Source organism: Ambystoma mexicanum, chromosome 12, assembly GCF_040938575.1.
Source record: "Ambystoma mexicanum isolate Mex_15411 chromosome 12, UKY_AmexF1_1, whole genome shotgun sequence".
NCBI lineage: Eukaryota > Metazoa > Chordata > Amphibia > Caudata > Ambystomatidae > Ambystoma > Ambystoma mexicanum.
In genome coordinates, this window is record NC_090936.1 from 408,871,159 (window position 1) to 408,898,681 (window position 27,523).

General features: G+C 46.6%; 1 protein-coding gene across 13 annotated transcripts in view; it reads right to left on the reverse strand.

Moving 5' to 3' along the window:
* CAPRIN2 (caprin family member 2) overlaps positions 1 to 27,523 on the reverse strand; it is a 2,777,496-nt gene that overhangs the window by 1,448,490 nt on the left and 1,301,483 nt on the right. For all 13 annotated transcript variants that reach the window (XM_069628538.1, XM_069628546.1, XM_069628537.1 and 10 more), the window contains 2 exons: positions 15,413 to 15,491; positions 15,119 to 15,183 (listed from right to left, as the gene is read on the reverse strand). In XM_069628538.1, the coding sequence (XP_069484639.1) occupies positions 15,119 to 15,183; positions 15,413 to 15,491 (144 nt within the window). The remainder of the gene's footprint in view (positions 1 to 15,118; positions 15,184 to 15,412; positions 15,492 to 27,523) is intronic.

Genomic DNA, 27,523 nt, shown 5'->3' on the forward strand with positions numbered 1-27,523 from the left:
CCAGAAACCATATATGGTATGCAGCTGCCGACATTACCATCGATTTTGATCCATACAAGGTGCTCCAAAACTGATCAGATGTATAACTAGATATTTCATGGTAGCCCTTCTCATATAAATCTAACAAATGTAATGCATTCTGTCAGTAAATGCCATCATGTTTCTACTACTCGATCACAGATGCGACACTAAGGCGCCTGTCCTGTGCCTGAGCCATTGAGGCAGCTGCGTCCACAGGAGCAGGAGCTCCTTTCTCCTGGCTGCCGGAGCAGCCCACAGATAACTTCCTGCAGCCCCGTTCACAGAGGTGAGCGGGAGATCCTTAACCCCCGCTACCTACTAGGGTGGCCCCCACTCTTCAATCCTTTGCCATCCGCACTGCTGAGTGCTTGATTCCCCTCTGCCTGCACGGCTGAGCACTTTTCTGCCGCTTGATGTGTACGAAGAGTACACAACCAAAAGATGGCCGCCTGATCGCACCCTCGCCCAGATACTAACGCCAATCTGATTGGCCCACCCCGCCTAGCCTATCCACTACACCGATCCTGGGGCACCGGCAGGCGTGAGCCGGCCCAAAACAAGGCGCACACTAAGGCGCCTGTCCTGTGCCTGTCCGTTGCCGTGCGGGCCGTCGGCCAGAAACGCTGCCCAAAACAACTACTGTACACTAGCCCGTAAGTGTGTCCCCCTGACTTATCTTCGTGCAACTTTCACTGCCTTAACGCCTGCCCGCACTCACACTAACTGTGTTCCTCTGCTAGCCTATAGGGGCCCTGCCACTGTGTTACCATTGTGTTCCTCTGCCAGCCTATAGGGGCCCTGCCACTGTTACCATTGTGTTCCTCTGCCAGCCTATAGGGGCCCTGCCACTGTTACCATGGTGTTCCTCTGCCAGCCTATAGGGGCCCTGCCACTGTGTTACCACTGTGTTCCTTGCCAGCCTATAGGGGCCCTGCCACTGTGTTACCACTGTGTTCCTCTGCCAGCCTATAGGGGCCCTGCCACTGTGTTACCATTGTGTTCCTCTGCAAGCCTATAGGGGCCCTGCCACTGTGTTACCACTGTGTTCCTTGCCAGGCTTTAGGGGCCCTGCCACTGTTACCACTGTGTTCCTTGCCAGCCTATAGGGGCCCTGCCACTGTGTTACCACTGTGTTCCTCTGCCAGCCTATAGGGGCCCTGCCACTGTGTTACCATTGTGTTCCTCTGCCAGCCTATAGGGGCCCTGCCACTGTGTTACCATTGTGTTCCTCTGCCAGCCTATAGGGGCCCTGCCACTGTTACCATTGTGTTCCTCTGCAAGCCTATAGGGGCCCTGCCACTGTGTTACCACTGTGTTCCTCTGCCAGCCTATAGGGGCCCTGCCACTGTGTTACCATTGTGTTCCTCTGCAAGCCTATAGGGGCCTGCCACTGTGTTACCACTGTGTTCCTTGCCAGGCTTTAGGGGCCTTGCCACTGTGTTACCATTGTGTTCCTCTGCCAGCCTATAGGGGCCCTGCCACTGTGTTGCCATGCCAGCTTTTTACCGGCCCTGCCACTACAAGCGCTACCACTAGCCCCTTGATGCCCTGCCAGACCTACAACTGTCTCTGCACATGCCTCGACCTACCCCTAGTGCCAGCCCTGTACCGCACAACACCACCCAGCTCAGTGCTCTAATGCATCCCCCTGCCACCCACCTCACAGCGCCCACACCCCTCCTTCTCCTCTATCTCGCTCATTACTCTCTCTCTTTGGGCCATCTGCAGCTTGCTCCCTGCATACCCAGACCTCCCTCCACCGCCCTCCATCATGCCTCACTCCTCCCCACCCGCGTCACCACACACCACTCAACCACTGCATTATCAACCCTCCTGAACACCTTCTTAGGCGCTACAGACTAAGAACCCGTACCAAACCCTCATTTGTGCTCCACAGCTCTCCACCATCTACCTTCAGTAGGAACCAAAAGCTCAGCTATCGCACCCACACAACATTTTTACGCTCATACCCTCCAGCCCATGCACATACCCTCCACCCCCATGCGCTCATACATGCACCCCTCCCTCCTTCACTCACAAGTGCTCCCACCACTTCGCTCTCACCGAACACCAGCGCTCAGGACCCACCACCTACCAACCGATTCCTTAAATGCGCCCTCATTAATGCACGCTCCATCCATGCCCATGCCATAGAGATCAATGACCTCATCACCACCCACAAACTAGACATGTTAGCAGTATCCGAAACTTGGCTCCACGAGGCATCCAACCCATCCCTACACCTTGCCCTCCCACAGGACTACACCATCCTCAGGCAGGACCGCAAAACCTCTAAAGGTGGGGGCGTTGCCCTCATCTATAGAAACTCACTTGCCATTAGGCAGTGTAACCAACTCTGGGACAACAACGCTGACCTTCTCCACGCCAAACTAGCTCTCTCCCCTAATTGCACCATCAACCTCTTAGTCACATACAGACCTCCAGGCTCCCCTCCGGACGTCCAAAAGCATCTCCTCCAAATCATTAGCAACAACCTGAAAAGCTCCACCAAAACCATTCTACTTGGTGACCTTAACCTTGGCTTAGATGACCCCAAGGACAAATCTGCCACACACCTGGCCAACGATCTTACCAACATGGGGTTCATCCACAAAATCACCAAACCTACTCACTGCAAAGTCCGGTCCATCGACTGGGTAGCAGATCATAACTGTTCTTCATCCATCACCTCCATCTCAGCCCTCCCCTGGACAGATCACCATCTCATCCAATTCTCCATCCCCACCACACCCACTCGTAAAATCCTTACTCCTGCACCCCCCGCCAAAGTCAGAAGCTCCAAAAAGCTCACAGCGACCAATCTCGCTCCTCTTCTTGATATCCCTGAACTCAAGCATCCCTTTATCCAAGATCCCACCTCTCTTGCTAACATCTACAACAACGCCCTCACCCAAGCCATTGACTCTTGCCCCGCTGGAAGACAAAAAAGGAAAAAAATCCATGCACTCCAACTCTTGGTTCTCAGAAGAACTATCTGTCTTGCGCACCATGAAGCGCAAAGCCTTATCCAACTGGCAGTCTACGCCCAACCAATCCTCTCTCAATGAGTTCAAAGAAATCTCACGGACCTACAAAATGGCCATCTTCGAAGCTAAATCTGAATCATACAATCAAAGAATAACCAAATCCAGTTCCAAAACAAGAGAAATCTTCTCTATTTTCAAAGAACTCACCACTCCCGAGTCCAGCCCAGACGAAATCATCAAGGATGAAGCTTGGTGCACAGGCATCCAGACAGCCCTCCTAAATAAAGTCAAAACGCTTCAAGACAAAATTGCCTCCCAACGTAAAGCACTCAATACCTCTGCCACGACTCCTTCTCTCCCCCCTCACAACACTCACCCGCAAACACCCCTCTTTGCCTTCAGAGAAGTTACAGAACTAGAAACCTCTGCTCTACTCAAAAACATCAAACCTTCCATTTGCAAGGGAGACATATGCCCTCCCACTATCATCAAAGAGTGCTCAGAAGCCCTCACCCCCATCATCACAGCTTTCATCAATGCCTCCTTCTCCTCAGGAACCGTACCTCATTGCCTGAAAGAGGCTTGGGTTCGCCCACTCTTAAAAAAACCCTCCTTAGATCCCACCTCCCCCAGCAACTATCGCCCCATCACCACCGTCCCCTTCCTCCTTAAAATCCTTGATAAAGCAGCCCACAACCAAATTCAGCAATACATAGAGACCCACTCTATCCTAGGCATAAGACAATCGGGCTTTCGCAAAGGCCATGGGACCGAAACTGCCCTACTAGATTTAAAAAATCAAATCACCAAAATAATGGAAACAGGCAAACCTGCTCTCCTCCTGCTACTCGACCTCTCCGCGGCATTTGACTTAGTGGACCATGACATCCTCACATCTCACCTATTTAATGCAGCCCACTTCTCCCTTAAAGCAACCTCTTGGATTACCTCCTTTCTAGAAGGCCGAGCCATGAAGGTGTACTCTGATCAGGCCAATGCTCCTCCGACTACCATAAATTGTGGAGTCCCACAAGGGTCATGCACCGCACCGACCCTATACAACCTCTTCACTAAACCCCTCTTCGACCTACTGGACTCTCTCGACAAAGCTTATGCCAACTATGCCGATGACACACAAGTCCTCCTCCCCCTCACTGGAGACTATGCCCAAGACACAGAAGCCCTCCTTACCATTTACTCCACGATCCAGGCATGGATGGCGATCAATGGCCTCTGTCTTAACGGAGACAAAACAGAGATCATCATCCTGGCCCCCAGCGAAATCCTCTCCAAGCTCAGCCAAGACTATTCACACATAACCATCGACAACACCAACATACCCGTCTCCACTGCTGTGAAGACCCTAGGAGTATATTTAGACGCTACTCTCTCCATGACAAGACAGGTCAACGCCATCTCCTCCTCCTCCGCACTGACCACCAAACTCATCTTCGCAATAAAACCCTATCTTACCACTCCCAACTGCCTCTCCATTGCTAGAGCCACCATAGGAGCCAGGCTAGACTATTGCAACGCCCTCCTAGCTAGCACTTCAACCAAAAACCTAAATAAACTCCAAACAGTGCAAAACAATGCGCTCCGCGCTGCCCTGCACATCCCCAAATTCGACCATGTGTCGCAGGCCAGAAGAAATGCTCACTGGCTCCCAGTTAAAGAAAGAATTAACTTCAAAGTACTCTCCCTCACACACAAATGTATCAATCATACCGCTCCCTCCTACCTAGCAGAAACCATCACCAGGAAATCCTCCCTTCGTCCTATAAGAACCCCCCATGACAACCAACTCCGAGTCCCCACCATAAGAAGAGCTAAAGCTGGAGGCATTGGCTTCCCACACATAGCACCTAAGCTCTGGAACAACCTCCCTAACTCTCTTAGAGCGGAACCTTCACTGCTTTCCTTTCGGAAATCCCTCAAAACCCTGCTCTTCACATAATCACCTCCTACCCTCCCCTCCGACATGAATGACATTTTCAAACGCCATGATGTCTGCACTGCTAAGTTTGTAACTAAAACATGTTACTGTAAATCTAATGCCTTGTAAACGTATATTTCTAAAACATATACCGTAACTCAAAATGCCTGTAAACTTTAACAACCTTCCTTCTGTAACCAGCCAATTGCTTATATGTAACAGCGCCACGATGCCCACGGGCTGAGCGTGCGCTTTAAAAATATGAATAAATAAATAAGTAAGTGCTTGTCCCTTGTGATGCCATGCCAATGTTTTCATAGACCAGCAGTATTTTTAATCAAAGATACAGTATAAAGCATACAAGTGGAGGTATGTGTATTCTAATTAGATATTCGCATGGTGTGTTTAGATTCATTCCCTGGGTTGAATAATGGGCATATTTTCGCGTCTTGCTAGACATTCAATGAATCGAAGTCCTTTGGTTTCCTTTAAAAATCGAGTGCGTATACTTCACCCAGTGTCCCAGGCAATCCTTTCATACCTTTATTCGTACAATGTTTAAAGACCAGTTTTTGCATGTCCAACCTTGTGCTACGCATACTAATCTGACTATGTTGGTTTGTTATACCCAGCAAGCCCTCTATCAACAGAATCAAAAGCAGAACTATAGTCCATGAAACACATGTAAAGTTTAGATCCAGGGTTTTTGGAGCGTATCAGAAATTAGTCTAAGTACCACCCAAAAGGGGTGGTTTGTGCAATGACCCATTCTGAAGCCCGTTTGTGTAATGTCTAATATGGCGTTCATGTCCGACCACGTGGTAAGCAGCTCCAGTAATAAGTGTGAGAAAATCTTGGAGCTGCTGTATAACATGGCAAAGAGACTAATTATTAGGGTTCAAACGTGGCCCTTTCTTATATACTGGTATAAGTGTAGACTCCAGCCATGTTGAAGGGTAGCGCCCAGTCTCTCACATGTAAGGACAGACCCCTCAGAGGTTCAGCCCAATTTTGTGGATCATTCTTAAGTACTTTGTTGCTCAGCCCGTCCGGCCCAATAGCCGTAGAAGATTTAGACATCATAATTATTGAGACTATGTTAGCTTGGCACACATAATGTCACACCTGGGATCCTGTCTTGGGTACATGGGGCAAGCAAGTCTGTAGGTTGGCTTTAGCTCAGTGCATCTCCTCAATGTGGGCTGCACAATTACTCTCAGTGAAGCCGCACATCGCCTGGCTTGTTTTAACAGATCTAAAAGTGCACAGAAAGAACCAGAACTTCTTAGAGTTTTTAGTCCTAAGTACATTTACTATAAAAACGCCAATAATGTGAGCGTTTGCTGCATTTGTGCTGATGCAGCCAACTTTTATATTTAAATCTGGCTGAGGCTTTGTATTTCTTTTTAACTTCCATCGATATTTGATCTCTTCTGCAGATTACTCGAAGCTCAGTATTCAACTGTTTTTCTCTTGGCTATCTCCAAGTCAAACTAAGCAGCAGTCCTTCCTACTTGTGTTCCTCTACTAATTTGTAGTTTGACAGTTATCCTACACCTATTTTACACTTTTTTCAACTCTCAATCATGATGCTTCAAAAGGTCAGGGTTAGTCAGTGCCAATTCTAAGATTCCAGTTGAAACTATTAATGTGGATGGATCACCGAAGTCCGTTTCCCTGGAGATTCACAGTGGGGTTCTCTCTCCAACATAACATTTGCCGATTTTTAGGAAGCGGACTTTGAATACTGAGGGTACCTTGATCACTTATGCCAATCAGGCTCACATGTAGATTGGGTGAATATTTCAACACAACAGAGTTTTCAAAAATGAAATCCCATTAGACCAGGTGCGCAATTGTTTCCATGCTACTCAGTAACCAGGTGTAGGTCATGCTCCAGAAAAGCTTCCCGCCAAGCCTGTCCCTTTGGCTGTGCAGTTGATCGTTTACCAGCCTTGAGGGCTGGCTCATACAGTTGTGTACAATCTACATTAAAATCACCTGTTAGTATCACGAAAGTGTTGACACCATCGCCAAAGAGTCTCTCTGACTGCAGACTTAAGGTACTTTGTAAGATCACAACCTGGAGGGTTATACAATTTAACAATGAGCCAAAACCAAAAGGCGCCTTCGTCAGTGTGGCATAGATCTTATTGTTGTGAGCAGGAAAAGCTTAGTACAGTTAGGTCGTATGCTGACCAATATTTCCTCTAATTATTTTTGTCTAAGTGCGGAACTGGTTGCCTTTCGTGCGCACTTTATTTTCCATGTGCGCAATTGACTCACCAGGTAAGCCACTTTGTGAGCATGCGTAGTTAGTGAGCTACCATCTCCGAAGAGAGTTTGAAAAGGAATTGCCCCTTCCAAACCACTGCAATTCTTTAGTAATCTGCATGAAAGGTGCATTTTACAACACTTTTTCCAAACACATAGGTTAAAAAATATATATTTTATATGTGATTATAAAGAGAACTCATCAACCACTTCAAGACCTCAAGATGTGCCACAGTAGCTAGCAAAAGTACTCCTGTGCAGAGAGAAATGTGTGCTTTGTCTCACTGGAAAAACACCCATGTGCAAAACAAAAAAATATTTTTCATATGTGATGTGGCTATCAAAAATCAGACCGATACAATATTTGCAGATGGAATCAAGGCAACTAAAAGAATTGTGTCAGAAAACATGCCATTGGAGTTCATGTGCCACTTTGATGGCACCGGGAGGATAGCTCAGCGGCAACGTTCCCGCCTTGGAAGCAAGACAACACATAGCAACGCAGGTTCGATCCCCCGTGGCCGCACTTCGAAACCTCTGGGTATTTAAGCGTGTTATAAATACGTAACTAAGAAAAAAAAATAACAATTACACAGCTAAAACAAAAACAATTCCTGTAACAGTGCCTCGAAGCCCACGGGCTGTGTGAGCGCTTTAAAAATGCAAAAATAAAAAAAAGTAATTGAAGGGCCACATGAGAACATTCCTCTCATAATTTGTGGAAGGATGATAATTGCATCAGAATAACTGCACCACAGAGGTTTATAGTGAAAAAGTCGACTGCAAAAATGTCCGTAAAAAAAAATATTCAAATGTGTTTATTTTTTTTTTTTAATGGGGGGTTCCCCCCAACCTCCTGTTTATTTTTACTACCTAAACCCAAAAAAAATACAAATTTAAAAAAAAATCTAATTTTTTTCCACATTTTTTCCCCAACATTTTTGCATTCGACTTTATTTCCTCAATATTATAACTGGCTACCCACCACAGAATATGATGATCAAAACTCCATAGCTTCCACTTACTATCCACATTATTTTGTCCTGCGAGTTACTAAAACCCCAGCCTTACAGTTTATATACATAATCCATTTTTAATCCCTAAATACAGAAAATGTGCCCAATGAAAAGGGGAAGCAATAAACACATAGGAACTAACCCCTGGCTTCTGTCCATGAATCCGTGATCAGCAGAGCAGTGGCATAGGAAGGAAGTCTAATAATATTTCTGACTGATCAAGACGAATTTTAAGGGCAAAGAACATCTTTTAATAAGCATAAAATATTCATGTTGGCAAAGCCAAGTACCTTTTGACTCCCTGAAAAATAATTTCACTCCAAGTAGGAAACAAATTCTTATCAGAGCCTTGCTTGTAAGCCTGACATAACTAGTAAAATGACTGCACACAGAACCATATTTTTGCCCAACCTTTCCTCACCACAGCCTTAACAAAATTCAACAAGAGGTACTGAGGTTTCTTATAGAGCCCTGTTGAAGCAAATCACATATGCCGTCTAGGTAAATAGCATCAATACTCAGAGGTACAACAGCTTGAGAGCCTTCTTCTGTAACTAGGAATCCCTCTGTAGTTAATTGTTATCAGTTTAACAAGATGCAGGGAGATACTACAATCTGTAAACAAAGAACACATGTTTACATTGCAATGCCCTCAGCAGCTAAGCCTAGAAAGAAACAGAGTGCAGCCTTCTAGACTGTTACTAGAGTTTCCTTTCATTCAGGAAACAAACATTTTCTACACTGTACTGTACTGGCAAAACAACTGACTTGGTTTTTGAAAGTTATTGATTTGTTCATCACCCGCAAGTAGTGTTTTCCTGGGGCCTTTTAACCCCTGCCCTTCCCCAGCTCCTGTGCTTGCATCCACAACTAGCTGACAGCGCACTTTAAAACATGTAGCAGTGAAACACTCACTGGGATATTTGCTTACTCATACTACTTTGCAAGCAAAACATATTTAGTGCCTCACCATGATATTATATGCATTTTAAGAAAATGTCATGAATCTGCAGGTACACAATTATTTTGCAGAGCATACAAGATTGTTTGCAACTTATTCCACCCTTATATTGTTGGGTAGCTTTATACAACTGATAAGTGAAATCATTTTTGTACAGCATAGAGTTCCAGTATGAATTGTTAAGGTCTATGCTCAATGCAGCTCTGAACACTGATGCAGATTGTGTGAAATGCATTCTACGGTCTAAATATCTGTTGCCGTAATACAATATACAAGGTATACAGGGCATAGCCCATAACCATTATCCCTTGCAGGCCAAGTAAGTGATATTGCAATGTTGCTCTCCACCTATAGTGTAATGTTAGCAATGGTAAAGTAAGAGACGCTGAGCAGGACATTGGTCTACTCAAAATTCTTGGAGAGCAAATTCATATTTCAGTTTTATAATGTGTTAACATGCAAGGGACCACTTGAAAGCGCTTGCGTGGCGTGTACCAAAAATAGGGAGCATGGGATGAGGTTACACATCCACATAGCATATTTACCTACAGTCAGTATCCGATATTTGAGATAATAAGTTTACATAGTGTGGGCGATGCTTTTATTATTAATATTAGTATATTTATTGAACACATATCTGGCTTCGGCAATCACCAGAGTACTTTACAACCGTAGGGGGGGGGGAGAACACAGTGAGATAAACAGAGACAAGGGAGTGGGAGCTAACAGGGGAGGGCAACAGCGACCAATTTACAGCAAGAGATCTACAAGAAACCAGGGGAGGAGACAGTATGGGGCAGATCAGAGTCTCAGGTACAATGGGAAGTGGAGAGTGTGTGGACCTATGTGTTATGGAGGAGTCATTCCTTGAAGAGGAAGGTCTTGAGCTTTTCCTGAACTGTAGCAGCAAGAGGGTAAGTCTGATGTTGATGGTAGAAGGTTCCTGGGTCTTGGAGCATAGTCAGAGAAGGCGGTTCTCGTTTTTTCCTTCCTGCACCGTCAGAGTTCAAGCCTTCACATTTCCATACTGCTGGTGGATTGCAGGCCTTTGGAGATGCTGAGTTTCTCAGTGAGGTAGCTTGGGGACTTCAGGGGGACAGCATTGTAGATGATGCAACAGGATTTTAAGATGATACAGGGTTGCAGCGGGAGCCAGTGCAGTTAGAGGTTCAGGGTTGAATTTCCAGAGTCCTTTCATGAGTTGTGCTGCAGCATGCAGGACACATCTCAGGGGTGCCAGGGTAGTCGCTGGAAGGCCTTCCAAAAAAACTTCTCATAAGGCACTTTGAATTACAGAAGTTCTGGTACTTCAACACTATTCAAATTACAACAAACAGTAAATAAGTGGATGTAGGTACTTGTCTGATAACCTTTCGCAGAGCCAAGAGAGGAAGAGTCAAGGTTATCTGGTAATAACTAAATATGTTTTGGGGTAGTGGTTAGAGTAAGCGGGTGGTAGACTGAATCATAGGATTCATCGGTAGGGAGGGAACAGTAGTTGGTTAATGTATGCAAGCATATCTTAGTTCGATTTTTCCGTTTATGGAGCCACTTTTTCATATTCGTTTTTACCTCTTGTGGCTGCATTCTGTTTTTAGTTTTTAAGGTCACGCTTGCATAGTAGGGTAATGTATATCCTGACTATTTAGTTATTTGAGGAGTAAGCAGATGTCAGGTAATTGCTGCGACTTGTGCCTTATTAAATTTGTTTGAATAGGTGAGAATTGCCTGTGTGCGCTGCTAAAAATCTGAGCGGCACCCAGAAGTGGGTTGGGCAAGCGCACATGCGCGCAGCTTAGAGGGAACATTGATGCTGACCTTGCTCCTATACAAAGGCCACCGTTTGGGTGTCCCTGGCTACAGCTATTGCGGGTTTGAAAATCACACTATACCCGACCAAATCAAAAGGGATAGTCAACCAGGTTTCCTGCAAGAGGAATACCTGGGCTTCCATTATTTGATGCAAACCGCTACGATTACGAAGAAAAGAATTAAACCCCCTTGTGTTCCATGAAACCACCCCCAAAGGTTGTCGACCCACCTTTGGGGTGGTTTGGGGTAAGCTTCAACAATGCCTGTTTACCAAAGACCAACTGCCCTCCATCCTCTGCAAATCCAACCTGTGGCCAGCACCTGCAAGCTGTCTGTAGGCGTTACTAGTAACCCCGAACGGTTCATATTGCACCACAAGGCAAAAAACAGTGAGCTCAAAACTAAAGTCTTTAAAATCTTTTGCATGTTTACAGATACGCCTCACTAGAATAGGTGAAGTAAATGATGCAATTACCCAGTTGGCAAGACTATTCAAGCGAGGCAATTCTAGTGTAACAATATCGTTTGGGGTAAATTTACAGGGATCCAGGATAATGTGAAATAATTCCAATAGCCAGTTTATATTGAACCAGGGGCTCCTAGCCGGAGAGACTTCCACCAGCTTAATGTTTTTGGTGTCAGCGTACCATATCGTAATCAGTTGTTTCAAGGGTATTTTAATTAGTTGGTTTTTGTGGGCTATTTCACTGGGATCCACCCATGAATGACAGGTTTCAGGGTATTGCCTGGTGCTTCAGGCAATTGTACCCCTCTAAGATCACCAGAAGATGAACCAGTGGGATTTATAGCTAGGGCTCGTCTCTTGGTTTATGGGACAGTGCTTTTGATGCAGTGGCAGGTAGGCTTTTATCTTCGATTGTGACCCCCTTTTGCCGATAATTGGGACTTGCCCAGTGGGGCTGGTACTAGAACCTACTCAATTATCCAGAGGTCCCTGCAGCATCACCCTCCTTACTTCGCCATTGCCTGCCTCATTTATAACCATATAAGCACCTGTAATCTTAGTTGAAGGGCAAGTTGAGGTTATCGTAGACCTGTTCATCAGTAATCCTCTTAAGACACACTTTCTGAGATTTAGCCATTAACAATTTGCTCTGAGATATTAGTTGCTTTATGAAGTCCAGAAAAGGCGGAGTGTTTAATATTGGCTGTTCAGTGCACAAAGCCATTGATGCTTATTCCTCTAACTCGGCCGTCACTCTAACCGTACATGCCCTTTTTCCCCCTCAGACTCGGATAATTGTGTAGGATCCGAGTTAATTATCATAGAGTGTGAAGGAAGGGGAGGACGCGCTGGTACCAAGGGCTCTGTCAGAAATAAATACAGATGCATGCAAAGTCTTTCGGACAGCTTCAGAGTTAGGAACCTTAAGTGACATTCCCAGGGATCCATTAAGTGTCTCTCGATTCAGCTTATGTTCTTTGCAGCTTTTAATACTCCTTGAGATGTTTGCTTCTACTACTTTCCCCATCGTTTTTTAGCCCCCTTGAGCACAGTTGGAACAGAGTCATCCATTTTTTACTCTAAATTTTGGATTTTGTCCAGCAGAAACCTCTTCACTGGGGTCGATTTTCCCTGATAAGCAGATGTGTGGAGGACTATCACAGTCAGAGTCACTATCACTTAAGTGAATTCTGTGAATTCTGGGGACGTAAGCAGCCCTTTCTAGGTCAGGTGTCTCCGATAGTGCAGAACCCATTACATTGTCATGTTTGCTTTTTCAGTGCCCATGGAATTCCTGCGAAGATTTAAGCAGTGATTCAGAAGTGAGGCATTGATTGAGATCTATGATAAATGAGCTGGGTGAGATTAATTGCAGTAGTCTGTAGGTCGCCAATGGCTCCTCTGGAATGTAATGGCACTGTGACCCTCAGACCTACTTCAGGCTCAGAACACCCAAGTTCCAAAAAAGTTATTTTAGGTTGAAGCGAGTCAAGAAGGCCTGATCAATCTTTTTTGTCTTTCTTTCAGCAGGGGAACTCCATCGGTAGAGTTTCCTGTGTGTCTGCGTAGCCCGTATGGATGTTTCTTCAGCTTAGGCATACTGCAGTTAGTGAGTGAGGCTTCCTTAGGCAAGTAATAAACTGGCTTCCAACCCAGGTGGAGGACGACAAGCCATGGGACACTAGGAAGGGAGAGGTAGAACATAATCTTAACCTGCCAAAAAGTATGCTATAGTGGGTCAGCAGCTACGATACTATTGTTACCCACCAAGTTAAATTTTGAAGTCCTCTTACCCCTACCCGCCCTGCTCAAGCCAAACCACAGCAGCTCTGTGACCGCCTCCACTTGTAATTCTTCCAAGTTGACACTAATAGCGTGCCATCATTTCACTGTTCTTTCGACCCTGAAGACACAAGACACACTGCAGCACACTGCGTGCGGTTCGCCCTCCCAGTGTGTATTTGTTAGTTATAGACGCCTCTGCAGCTCCAGCAGCACGTCCAACAGGTAAGCAGGTCTCAAGACACACTGCAGCACACTGGCGCAAGGCGCAGATATTAATGATCTGCACAGGAAGAAAAAGCTATAAAGAAATTAACCACAACCAACAGCTAATGGATCAGGAATGATAACAGGGTTGAATTGGAATTGTGAACAAATTCCAATCAAAGAAAACAACTGGAAAACAGGAAATGTTGGTAGTGAAAGGTTAAAGCAATCAAAAAAGTGATCACCACCTAAGCATGCAAAGCCAATAGTTTTGAATTGGTGGCAGGCATGTTGGGCATACAGATTTTAATAGACTGTATTAGAATGTTATTCCCAGATACTGACATTGTATGATTGCCATACAAAACCCAGGTACTCCCCATGGCTAAGGATGATGGCTACAGACAGCACCATTTTCAGTATATTATGGACAGTTGAACAGTCATTTCCAATTATGCCTAGCTTCTACATCATATCCTATTCCCTTAAAGCAGTTTCAAAACTGACTAATTTAATGATATCGATTGAGCACCTAATGGCTTAAAACAGGTGCATTGCAACTTTGTTATGGCCAGGTAGCATGTTCCGGGAAGATTCCACTGTGTCCATTCATCACATTGTAGACCCACATGTATTATTCCGCTTTTGTTCATCATGGTCAGATTCCATCATGGGGTATTAGCACAGCATGACTAGATTCCTTTAGTCCCACACAGCACACAATTAATGGACAGTATTCCGTTAGCACACCATTGCAAGCATCCATTACACCATTGTAGTATTTAAATGGCATATGTCATTATACCCAGTTAGTAAATTGGTATTTTCTATTAAACCCAGTTTGGCCACTTTTTATTGGGCCACCCAGGATAGCATGGCCAGATTACATTATAACCAGTAAGTACAGCAGTCCCCGGGATCAGCTTTCTTCTTGGATGCCATATGTGATCGATGTGCATTCAGGCTGATGTGTGAAGTCCTGCAGCCCCTACCAACCCATTTGTGCCCACTATATTAGGCAGTGGGATCCAGGAAGGCAAAGAGATGCTGCTCATCAGCATCCCTGTGCTCCGCAGTCTAGTTGTATTGTCTTGCTGCTGCATAGTGGTAGAATTGGTACGGCAGCTGAGCACCATGTCCTAGGGAGGCAGAGTTACCAAGGAAGCAAAGGCCATCTTCAGCAACATATGGGTACAAGTCACACCTCTCTGCTTTCTCTGGGGAGAAGACACTTCACAGCTTTCTGTGCTACTGGTATCCCATTCGTAATGCATCACTTTGCACATTAGGAGATGCAGCAGTCACTTCATCAGCCCTCTAACTTGCATCTAGGGCAAGATAGCAATTGGTTGCTGCGGCACCACTCAAAAAATGTTCACAATGCAGCAGACAATTTCAATTTTAGCTATTCGATATTTTTAACACCCTCACAGGTGTGCACAAGAAAAGCATTTGTATCAGTATAAGTGTTGCCAGCAGACTGTCCAGACAGTTTCTTTGCTCAACATCAAACGGTGCGATAATAAATTACTCTATAACCCAACAGAAATACAAATAAAATGTGTAAATTCCCTACCACACCCCAACTTCAAGGTCAGTGATTATTTTCTAAAAAAAAAAGGGCACTATACCCAAAGAAGCACAAAAAAGGCTAACCTGTGTTGCGCCAGGAGGAGAATCGCACTGGTCTGGCTGTATTTCTTCTTTAGGAACAGCAAAGACTGAAGTGAAAACAGGATTGAGCAATCAAGAACAATGATCAACTATGGATGCAGACAAAATACACATCCTAGAGTGTTAGAATTATATATTAAGTGCAGATCAAAATGAACCGACATTGACCTAATCGAAGGCAAGACATTTACTTCACATATGCCTGTAAATTAATGCACTACTAAAATAAAGTTGGATATGGGAGAGGAATGAATATGATGGAAAAGGAACACCTACCGGCAGGAGGACTAGCTAATATTTGCAGAGATGGAACAGTCTCACTTTGGGAGAGACCATCAAAATCCAAAATGGAGTCCTGCATAAGTTAAACAAAATTAAAATGTTTTTAAAAAAAGTTAAAGTTAAGAAAGTTAACATTTAGATTTGAACGAACCATATTAATTAATAAAAGCCAGACAACATTAAGGAACACAGCAGCAGTCCATGGAATTATTTACAGACAAAGAAATGTGTGGATATTGCCATTAACAGTAACAATCACAATCCTGCCAATTATAAATGAATGGGAACTCACAGATCCAGTTGTCCTCTGTTTAATACATTAAAATATTCATATGGCTAAGGTGCCTAAATCTCTGAAAATATTTATTTGTATACTCTTTCCTCACATCAGGGCTCCACTTTAAACTAGTGATACGCACTGATCACAGGGTGGAAAATACTGATTTACAGCAATACTTTGGCCGGAAACTTACCCAAACAAAGCCACCTCTGAGAACTTTAGAATATTCACTAAGTAGTCAATATATCACCATACAATGACACAAATAAGTTCTGGTTATACATTTAGGCACCATTTATAGCATGAGGGGTCCAGTAGAACATCTGAATTGCAAACAAAAGGGGGTCAAGATGACACCCTTCTGTGTACCGCTCGGAAAATGTATTTTGAGTGGATGTTCACAGTGTGGTCCCTCCTTACAGAGCAAACAGATACATTAATCCCAATGTCAATTTTGCTAGGGACCTGCAGCAGGAAATGCCACTGCAGCAAGTCTAAAGCTTTCTCAGAGTCTAATAAAGGTGAACAGGATGGTTTCGAATGCTTAAAAGTACATTTTGAAACCTCCTTTTCACCCTTAGCAACCACCTCCCCCAGAAGGTTTGCTGTGACTCAACATCGCACGTCACCAGAAAGTAACAGAAGCTCTGCGCATAAGGCTAACTGTGCACCAAATCCTGCTTTCCCTTTTCATGCTAGAATCCCATCCTCCAGGAATTGCCATTTACTCCTCTAAGCTAATCCCTGAGGTTGGTGGCTCACAGATTGGTACCTACATTGCATCACATCCAGATGGCTAAAGAAAGGCATCTGAAACTCCACAGCAGCTCTGCGACTAGGAAATCATAGGTGAGAGAGCAGTTTTAAAGGTGGCAGTAAACTATTTTCCAGATAAAGAGCCAGATCAGATACACAGACAAGCTTTCCATTTGTCCCATCCAAAAAGTTGTACAGTGTTCTCAGTACACCAGGGAGCATGATATGTTCTAAAGACTTCCTGTGTGAGTACTCTAGCTTTTATGCTGCTGAACTGAATGAAATCAAAGTGAGCCCAGACTTTCATTTCATTCAGTTCAGCAGCATTGCACAGAGTTCCGCAATTGCGAAGCAGTGAGAGTGCATCTGGCACTGGCCACGATATACTTAATTGGTTAGGCTAGCTCTTGAAACTTTCAGCCTCAGATGAAGTCGGTGATGACTTGAAACACGTGTCACTATTACATTGTTCAGCGCAGTGAGACTGAGAACTGTGTTCATTTGAGTTCTTAACTGTGAATGGCATCCAGTGCTCCCACACCCCTCAGTCACCTGCAGCTTTAGTGCTTCCCCAATTTCTTCAGTGTACAAGCGCTGTGGACTTTGACTTGTTCTGCCAAACCTGTGTGTTTCCTTACTCTAGCTTTTATACACTGCAGCCAGTGCTCCAGTGCGGAGTGGGAGCATTTTACTCATTTTTTAAAGTTGGGTGTAAAATGATTTGGTATGAGAGGAAAGATCTAAGTCCAATTCCCAATGAGAGTATTTTATAACGAGTAAACAATATGTTTCAACTGAAAAAGGGAAATTCTTTTGCAATATTTATTTCTTTGCACCTAGTTATTCACACACATTAAAAGATACATGTTTACTTGCTCCAATCAGGCAGTTAAAATAGTAGATCTGTAGGGCTGACTGCAGCCATTTGGTGACACCTGAAATGTATTGCTCATCTGGTCCGGATCCACGTGTTAATATCCCCACATAAATATCGCGATACAAAAATATCGCCATATTTTTGCGGCGATCTTTAGCCATGAACTCTGCGGGGGACACCCCCGCAACCCCTGCATTATTTTTCAATGTGCGGGGGGACACCCCGCAACCCCCGCTCCCACAAATTATCTCCCCCCAAAAATATTGCTTATGCGAGACAAACGACCATATGTACGGCAATATTTTTGGTGGGGATAATATGAAGGGATACCTCTGGTCCTTTATTCCAACTTGTAATAGACCACACAAAATGGAAGGCTGGCATTTTGCAACATGTTCTAATAGAGGGGTAGTCTGAAGAGACAAAACAAGGTGAAGGACTGCCTGAAAATTACAAAGTTGGACTAATAGTTTTGCATTTTGCAGGCGCTTTTCAGTTATGCCACAATCAAACTAAAGTAGGACTATTGTGCTGCTCCAGACCAAAACAGTCCACTCGATAAAGCAATCACCCATCCATCCATCTCTGCAGATTAGGGGTGGCAGAGTGGATACTTGTGGATCCGATCTATGGCTTGCAAACCAAAATCAAGAAGTCGCATGGTTTACGATTGAAACCAAATCACAGCAGCATGGCGTTCATCTTTCAATATAACATTCAGAACAATGCATAGGTGAAGTACCCATTCACCCCACATATATCAGCTGCGAAGGTTAAAGCTCAGGTTTGCCAGATAGGTATGGAGGACTGCTGTGTGGAAGAGCGCAATGCTTTATAGGTTCTTAATTGAAACGCAGTGGATTTGAATGAAAAAAAACAGAATGGATGCAATTCACAGATTGGGGACTCCTCATTGAAATACCCCCCTGACGTAGCCAGCTCCTGAAACTTCAGCCACTAGGTGGTGCCACATGGCTCAGAGGAAGACGATCATTGACATCCAAGCCAGAATGAGACACAGGTTTCAGTGCCATTTTCCCTCAGTTCTGCCAATTTCCCTCAGCAAAGCTATGAAGGAAGACTCATGCCAGAAAGAGGGAACTATTTTAGTCAAACTGAAATTTCCAATTGGAGTACTTCTATTTAGAGGGCAAGAAACGACAAAGAGCAATGTGCAGGAATAACGTATCCAGCAGAAAGGACATTACTGTAGGCCAGTAATTCTTTCTAATGGACGTTTTTCTCGGACAGATTGGGAAGCATTAACAAATTAGTAAATACATCATAAACAGGAAGTGAGAAAGCAGGAGACCAATTGCAACAGAACCTTTGCCGGGCACTCATCTGCCCACCATTGCATCTTCATGACCCAAGTAATCTAGGAGATGTTTATTTATTGAAGCAATGGTTGGGACCCCAACTAACTGCCCAACAAAAGTCCGGGATGGGAATACGACTTTGCAATGTGGAAGTGGCTGCCTATTTCCTGGTGGAATGGGCCCCAGTTCCTTTGGGAACCTCATAGTACTGTCTACATGTTTTTATATATAGAACAATCCATCTGGATAATGTTCGATTAGCGACAGCCTTCGCCTTAATTAGGCCCCAAAAAGACTACATAAACTCGTCTTAAGTCATTGGTTTGTGACAGGTAAAATATCAAGTACTTCTATGAGCCAACCTGTGCAGTCAGCCCTAAGATTAGGAAGGGTGAGGAGGAGAAAAAGACCAGCAAATGCACTTAAAGATGGAATTGTGTAACACCTTTGGCAAGAATGAGGGTTTAACCCGAAAGACAAACGACCTTAAACTGCAAAAAAGGTAAACTGGAGGGGGCTTGCAGCACCAAAGCCTTTTTAGACAAGGGAATAGTCACAAGTCGGCAACTAGAAATAATGGATTCTGAGAAAAAGCATTCACTAGGCCTTTAAGGAAATGGAGGGAATGGGAACTGCAACACAAAAAAGAAGGCTGCCACTACACCAGATCAAAGTCCACTTAAAAACCCTCCAATGCCCTCCATTTCCTTAAAGGCCTTCAAAGTACCAATATGTTAAGGCCAAACTGGATAAACTCCAGAACATTACCGGTGGTGCACACCAGCGGCTTGAGCGCTCCATCGTAGTACAAACTTGCTACAAGACCCTAAACCCTTTAGAACTCCCAAGGGGATGACCAGTATTGCCCAGAGCAAACGCCCTGTGGCAGAAGGTCTCACTTCGTTTCAGCTGGTCATGAATATAGAGATCTGGGAAAGACCACCACCTAGAAAAGATATCCACAATCTCCCTGTTAAACTCCCTCATGTGTGACACCACTGTGAGCAGACGATGGGCATTAGCGTGATTTGTTTTGGGCAATCCAGAAAGTCTGAACAAAGAAACATGGCTTCCATGCCAAGTTTGAGAGACCCCCCCCACACTGCCCATCTGGTTGATGTAAGGCCTGATAGTGGTGGTGTCAGAGGACCTGGACAGTGAAACCTCTGATTAATGGCAACAAAGATTGCAATGGCAGACAAACTGATTGGAGTTCCAGCTAGTTGACATGGAGACTTCTGCAGGCATTCCTAGAGATGTCCACTGAAGTAATCTGCAGATGAGTTCACCCATCACACCAAGGGTACATCACTGGCCAGGATGAAGGTAGGTCTGACATGGTTGTTAGAATGGAACCCAATGAAAGATTGGTTGTGAATGCCCACCAAAGGAGATGTAGTAAGACACATGGAGAGCCAAGATAATGTTACTCACATCCCTGCTGAACTGAGAAAACTGGCTTCTTTAGGGACCAATTTAGTGACTGCGTGCAGCGTCTCACTTCCAGGACTATGAGCTTGTAGGATGCCATGAGGCCAAAGATTAAAAAAAAACTCAGCAAAGCCCTCCATTCGGTTGGAAGAGGGCTATGTTATGTATTTTCGTGTATCCAGAACTCCCCCATATACTGCAAGCATTTGAGAGGGTGGGGAGGTCAAAGGACTTCTTTAGGTTGAAGGAGAAACCCAATTCATGAAGAATAGTGCACATTGGTCCCAAAGGGTTTCCTTTTCTGATCCGCTTGTAGGAGCCAGCCATCCAAGTAGGGAAAGCTGTGCACATTCCTTATGTACAGATGGTCCACCACCAGGCCTTTGTGAACACACACTGTGCCGAAGTGAGGTGGAATGGGAGGACTGCAAACTAGTAGCGCATGTCCCACCACAAAACCAAGCTAGGTTTGGAGTGGATTAGTCCTGATCTAAAAACATATGCTAGTCATGCAGCTATAAAGCGTGAAGGAGCTGCACCAGGGTGACCATCTCAAATCTGTCCTTTCAGAGATGCGTGTTGGAGTCGCAGGTCTAGAATGGTCCGAAGTCTCCATCCTTTGGTACAATAAAATAATGAGAATAGCAGGCTTTGCAGAATTCCTTTCATGGAACAAGCTCTACATCCCACTCCAGAGGAAGCTGAGAGATTCCTTGCAAAAGGAGTGATTCCGGAGGAGGTAAAGGCAAAATAGGGGGATTTTGTTATGTAACAGTAACACAGACAGTGAGCTAGAATTACGCTGTAGGATCCTTCTGGCCAAAGTTGAAAAATGCTCTAGTGTCCATCAAAATTCCACAGAAACGGTGGTAGCCAGGTTCGTCACCAATACACTTGCCGGATCTTTCCCATCCAGCACTCCGGTGAAAACTCACTGCAAATCAGGGGGCAAATTAGTCCCTGCATTTTCCGCTGCCTCCAAAAGGGAATGAAAATAGCAGGTTGAAGGGCAAGAAGTGTTCAGTGTCCAAAGGGCCAAACTGGCTGCAGCTAAAATATGCCAACTGAATATCTGTACGTAGCTCGGCTGTCTACAGTAGGATGCATCGACAAGAATTGTGGATCTCCTTCCCCCCCACCCTTTGTATTTTGAGGCAGGTTTGAATATCATTCAGTCAAAGCCTGTTCCGCTAAATGGTTTAAATGGGCAACTAGGGTTTTAAAATGTTCGTTCTAGTGTGAACACAGACTTCCTCGGAAGTAGGAGCCAACTCAAGTACCTACAGTCTGGGCCACCAGACACATGGCAATTTCTGTCTTGCGACGTGCCCAGTCCACTACCCTCTTGCAAATCTCTTTAGCTGCAGCAGAGAAACCTTGGAATGGTCATTAATTAATTTCTCAGGCTGTGGAGACCCAAGGCCATCTGAAAACGGTTCAAAACCAGAGTTCTCTACTCATACATAGCTCTAAACATTTCAATTGCGTGGTTCGATCATGAATCCCGCCAAGGGAGTCATCAGGCTCTACTCCTATAATACCACATCCGTTAGTCTTAGAAATAACATTTATGGCTTGAGAATCTAGTTCTGAAGCAATCCAATAAATTATTGCCAAGTGTGCCAACTCTGAAGATACCAGCAGCTTATATACAATGGAGGAGGTGGGTGCTGGTGGCGCTGCTTTTCATTAAGGCGCAAGTTTAGAGGTATGTGTGAACCGTGTAAGCCCTTCCCTGAATGGTCTTTATAGGGAGCAGCTGGGGTGACATGTACACCCTGTGCATGGACACATGATTAGCATAGCATTTCTAATGCCCTCATTCCTCTGGAGTGGAGGATGAGGTAGAAAAACATGGGGGCTCATTAAGAGTTTGCTGATAAACCGGCGGTAACACTAATTTGCCAGTGTTAGGATTACCAGCAGGGCACCCGGCAGAATCACTGTTGCATTACAACCTTGTACAGGCAAGCGCAGCACCCAGCCGGTAAGGGTAATCGCCAGCAAAAAGCCAAGAAGGCTGGCACAAAAAAAAAGTAGAGGTATCACCAATACTGGAGCCATCACAGCCGGTAATACTGGAAGCAGAAATAATGGCACCGTCGGAACGGGAAGTTCCACAGTGGCCAGCTTTAAAAACAGAGTCCAAAGTGAATCTACCACTTCCACCTGCCGTCCTGTCCTGAAACCTGTTGCAGTGTCATGGCACAGCAGAAGAAGACATGCCACCCGAGTACACCATCACAAGCCCACATTCACAGAGGCTGAATGTGGCCCCACACCATACACGAAAACACCCCGCCCCAGCAGCCCAGTCAGGGAGCACATGCATGCACCATGTACATTCCCAGTAGACACCCACACCATCTGTGAGTGGCAGCACCCATTGCACCACCACCACCACCCAAGCCAATCTGGCCAACAGTGCGTCACTGGAACACACAAATGTCATGAAAATCCTGCAAGTTTGCAAACAAGTCCACAACATGACTGACAGCATGCCATTCTATTCCTGACGGGTACACAGTTCACGGACCAGGACAAGGCAGAACCCTCCACTGCAGGCACCTCAGCTGGCTCCACACCTGCACAGGTCAAATCGCTTGCCCGTGACAGCAGTCGGCAGAGCAGGTTAACACCACCAACACGCTTTCGACCACCATTCAATACCACATTGTAGACTCCATTGGCCATCGTGGATGACCTAAACCCTGCGCTGGTGCTGAGCGACTCCACCAGCAGCCAGGCAGGTGACAGATGTCACCGCAGACACCACTCCCATGCCATATCACCACCTGTCATGGCACAAACCACTGGCATCCCAGCAGTGGTGCACAGCCGTTAGGGTACTAGAACACCCTCATCCTCAACATGCTTCACAGCAACTGGAAAATCGTGGCAGGGCACATTTACCATCCACCGAGGTGGAAGAGGGGGGCGGAGGTATTGCACAACATGCCTGAATTGTCCCCCATGTTTCAGCCCTGAGCCACCAGAGCACATGCAACCTGCCATCACTGCCTGCGACCAACACAGCTGCAGTATGTCAGGCTGGAGGCCATAGAGTGGCACCAGGCTTCCACAGAGGGACTTGTGGGCTAGCAGCTTGGTGAATGGGGTGTACTAGTAGCATCTCATGGTCACTTGTGCATTTCACCGCCACTATGGTGGCACTGGGACAGAGGGTGCGGGAGCACAGAGTCCGCACCTCAGCCTCTGCAGGAGGCAATCAACCAGGCCATCCAGGTGACCCTCCAGTTCATCTGGGCCCATGGGTTGGATCCCTCCACCTCTGCAACACCCACTGAGGGTTCCTTGCCCACACCAAGGTGCAGATCAGAGCGCCACCTCACAGCCAAAGGGCAGGGAAAGGAACTCATTCCAAAGAGGGGCAGGAAATGACTGTTGGACACTGCACTGCAAGGGTGAATTGAAGGTATACCTGGGGAGGGGTCTTTGGGAGGGGACTTTATGTCCTGTGAAAGGTCAAATCACCTCAACACAAATTCCATTTTACCTTGCACAATGCCAGGATATTCCTTATTGTGTCAAAGTGTTTCATGTGACAAGTGACTATATACAGATGTGAAAATTATCTCCTGTGAGTTGGTGTTCAGAAGAAGTTTTCAATCAGTCCTGCAAGCCATTGGATCCAGTTCCTGGGGGTGGACCAGCAATGGAGGCTCACCTAGATTGTGGTCCTTGGGAAGTGGGACACCAACAGGTGAGATGCAGTATCCCCCTTCCTTCAACACCTTTTCCCCATCCTACCATGTAGAATATTCCAAAACACTGCCCCCCCTTTCCAACACAAACACTTCGCACAACATGAAAGACAATGGACTAACACCAGAGTAGTTTACCCAACATGTCCCAGTACAAGGGTCGGGCAAAGTCAAGCAATTGACCAGAATCAAAAACCTGCTGGCCCTTTCCCTACCCCACAGGGATAAAAGGTGGAGCACAATACGAGCAAGGCAGATCGCACAACGTGAGAGCTAACTCAACACAGCAGTTCAAAAGGAGGCGAAAGACAGCACACAAGGGTGACAAGGAGAGAAGCAACCTCCCCTTTCCAAGCAAGGCATGTGAAACCACTGCAGAAGGAATTATAAGACTGCAAACAATAGCCAGCATGTGTTGCAGCAGATGTCTATGGTACGCAAGACCCACCCACTGCTGATAACCAAGTCAGGGAAGGACTCTGGTCTCACTGGTATCAACCTTGACTCCAAGGATAAAGAAAGGCAAGCGGTTCATCATAGCTGGCGAGTCGAGGGGAGAATCAATAAGAAACCGAACTGTGTTGAAGGAAAAGTAGCCAAAGGATCATTTGAACTTTGAAAGGCTTAAAGATACTATTGAAGAAAGAGGGGGAAACCAGGCACAGAGGAGGCCGGCACCATGTGGGTGCTTAAGCAGGAAACTGTGGGCGACTACCCAATGGTAGAAACGTCCATAAGCCCTTGGGAAGAGGCGAAAAGAGGTCAAAGTGGCCATACAGGGGTCTTGTAAAATCCTCTGTACCGTCGAAAGTCTTTGACCTACAGATGATTACAAAGCTAAGGGAAATAAATCCCACTCTAGGAAATGAGCGCATGAACAGTTTGTTGTAAAAGTTGGCAAGAGTGAACTGGCAGAGGAAAGCCGACGGAAAGGGGTGAAGCCTGAATTGTTTGAAAAAGATGGGCGTGTTGCCGACCACACCGATGGGTGCTCCGCTGGTCCATGGGGCCGTCAAGATCTTAATTAAAAGCCCCAAGCCCTCCCCCAGGCACCAAAGCTCAGCATCTCATTCCCCCAGGACTCGGTGGAACAGAGAAGATGAAGTCACCCCCCCATCTTGGCGCGCAATGATGACTGACAATTGGCAAAGCAGGCGAGCGGAGCTCCCTATATTACGTGTCCCTGCTGCAGCAGCCTCGGGCGGGACCGGAACCCTCACCGCAAAGAGCACGGAGCAGCTCCCCAAAGGTCTTGGACCTCTTGAGGTAACGCCGGGATTGGCGCTGGGGGAGAGGCCAGCCCTGGGCCGGTCTGCCGCCACTCGGGTGAGCCAGCCACTTCCTCCTGACTCAACAGGACGTATAGCCCTGCAGAGACAATTTAGGAGCAGCAGAGCGGACCGAACATTTCCGCACACCAAATCCTACCTCCAAGTCAGTCCCAGGAGGGGCGGGGGGGTCCCAATGCGAGCTGTCCCAAGAGGCCCTGCTAGTGAACTACTTCAGCAAAGCTTGACACCTCCCGCCCTCCTGCAGTGCTCTGCATCAAGGGTGTCCATACCACCGACACCCCTATAGGCGGGGGTCCAGGAGCCAGCAGCAGACCCAGAGCGGCCCCGGAAGTGGGTGCTCCTCCTCCCGGTCCCAGGGCTCCCCAGTACCAGCAGTCCCCAGCCACCCAGCGTAACACCGCTAGCGTAATGCCGAGGGAGAGGGGGGCCCGATCCTCACACCGCTAGCCTCTTCAAGTTCCAGCCAAGGCTCTGCAGTACCCCTGTGCAGGCAGTTCCATGCAGGCCCTCCACAGAAGCTACACAACAAGGCAGGCACCAGTGTGGGGCCCTCAGTGTTGACATCCCCCATTAACTGAGGCAGAGGGCCCCGTAACCACCAGACAATCTGGACCAGGCCCAGTCGGGCGGAGGGGGCTCCTGCCCCTCCTGGCCCGGCACCTCCTACGGGGTCCCAGCAGAAGTAATTTGCGGTTTCCTATCAGAAGGAGCCCGGAGGCCAGCAGGGCCCTTGCTCCCCCCCCCACCATCCTCAGGCAACAACTGCGCAAGGTTGCACAGCTCTGAATGGCGGCGCCCGCAACAGACTTAAGGAGGGGGTCCCCATGCACACCCTCTAAAAACCTCACAGCGCTTCCATAGCCGGGGGGGGGGCGGGAATCAGGAGAGGACTGGGAATACCCACCCTTGACAGCAGGGCCCGGCAAAACTTGCGAGTACCTCTCCGACAAAGGGGCCCGACTTCTCAGGCACTTTGAAGTCCACAACAGTTATGTCAGAAAGCAACCCCTGGCTCCAGGGAACACAGACAGGCCACTCTACCCAGGGGAGACGGGCCTCCCTTTCCCACTCTGTCTGGCATCTGGCTACATCCAAGCAGGGCCCATAGACTACGGACCACACGACCCCCGCCGCCCACCTGCCTAGGTTGGATTTACCACAAACACAGAGCCTGCAAGACCCGTATCAGTAGCCCAAGAAGAGACAGGGAACCATTCAAGCACCTGGGCTCACATACCTAACACAGAGCATGTCTCAATCCAGGGGGAAGGACCTGTTGGCCTCCCTAAAAGGGCCAGGAAGGGGCCATTGCAAAGATCTGGACTAGAGAGCCTGACTTCGACGGGGATCACAAATTTCAGACCCTCAACCGCAACCAGAGGACACCCCCCAGCAGGAGGACCAGGACCCCCAGTGACACAATCCCTACTTATACAGCTCTTCATGGACTTTGGGGACAAAATCACTTCTACGGTTCAAAAACAGATGGAGATCCTATGTGAGGACCTAGCCAAGGGTCTGCAGGAAATAAAACTAGACATTAACAAAATGGAAGAGAGGGTGGACAACAATGAAAGGGGACTCCAGGAACTGACGGAGGATGCGCGGTAGGTGGACACCCTCGCGGTGGCCACCCACAACCTTGAAAGCCAGGCAGAGGATCTAGAAAACAGATACAGGAGGTCCAACATCCACCTCAAACGCCTCCCCGAGGACACGCAGGATAAATCTCACATAAGTTGTCAAGAAACCATCTACAGATCTACTGGAACCCAACGCCACCACAGACGTAAAGTTTAACAGGATTCATTGAGTGGACTCTCGCAGACAGGAACCAGGGGCGAGACCGAGAGATGTTCTACCCGCCCTCCAGGACTGCTCAATCAAGGAAAAAATACTCAAGGCTATGAAAACTAAACAGATCACTTTCAACGGGGCAAAAATCTACCTTTACCAGGACCTGGTGCAATCCACTCTCACAAAGAGGAAAGAAATGGCCCAGTCTTGACGTTTGAGGAACAAAGAGGTCCATTATAGATGGACACTCCCATTTCGCAATACAGGATCACCTCCTACGAGGAAGGTGCTACTCTTCTGGGGATGGAAACCGAAAGTCAAGTGCACCCACGCCCATCGGACACCCATCAAAGTAACCCACAGGCCATGAGAGTGGTCCACAGTAAGAACCAAATGAGCAAAGAAGGGGGGATATCAGCTGCTCCTAAAGCCCCCCCCCAGAGAACGAACAGGACCGGGATAAATCTTCCACAGAGCTTGTGGAGTGAAGAGGCTGATAGACAGGGGCCCACATGAATAATTATCGCCTGGGGAGGGCGTATGACAAAAGGGTCTATATAAGGTGCTGTGGGATTGGGGGGGTGGCCGAGTCTTGAATGGGATCAGCAGGATCTGCGCAGAGCATGTC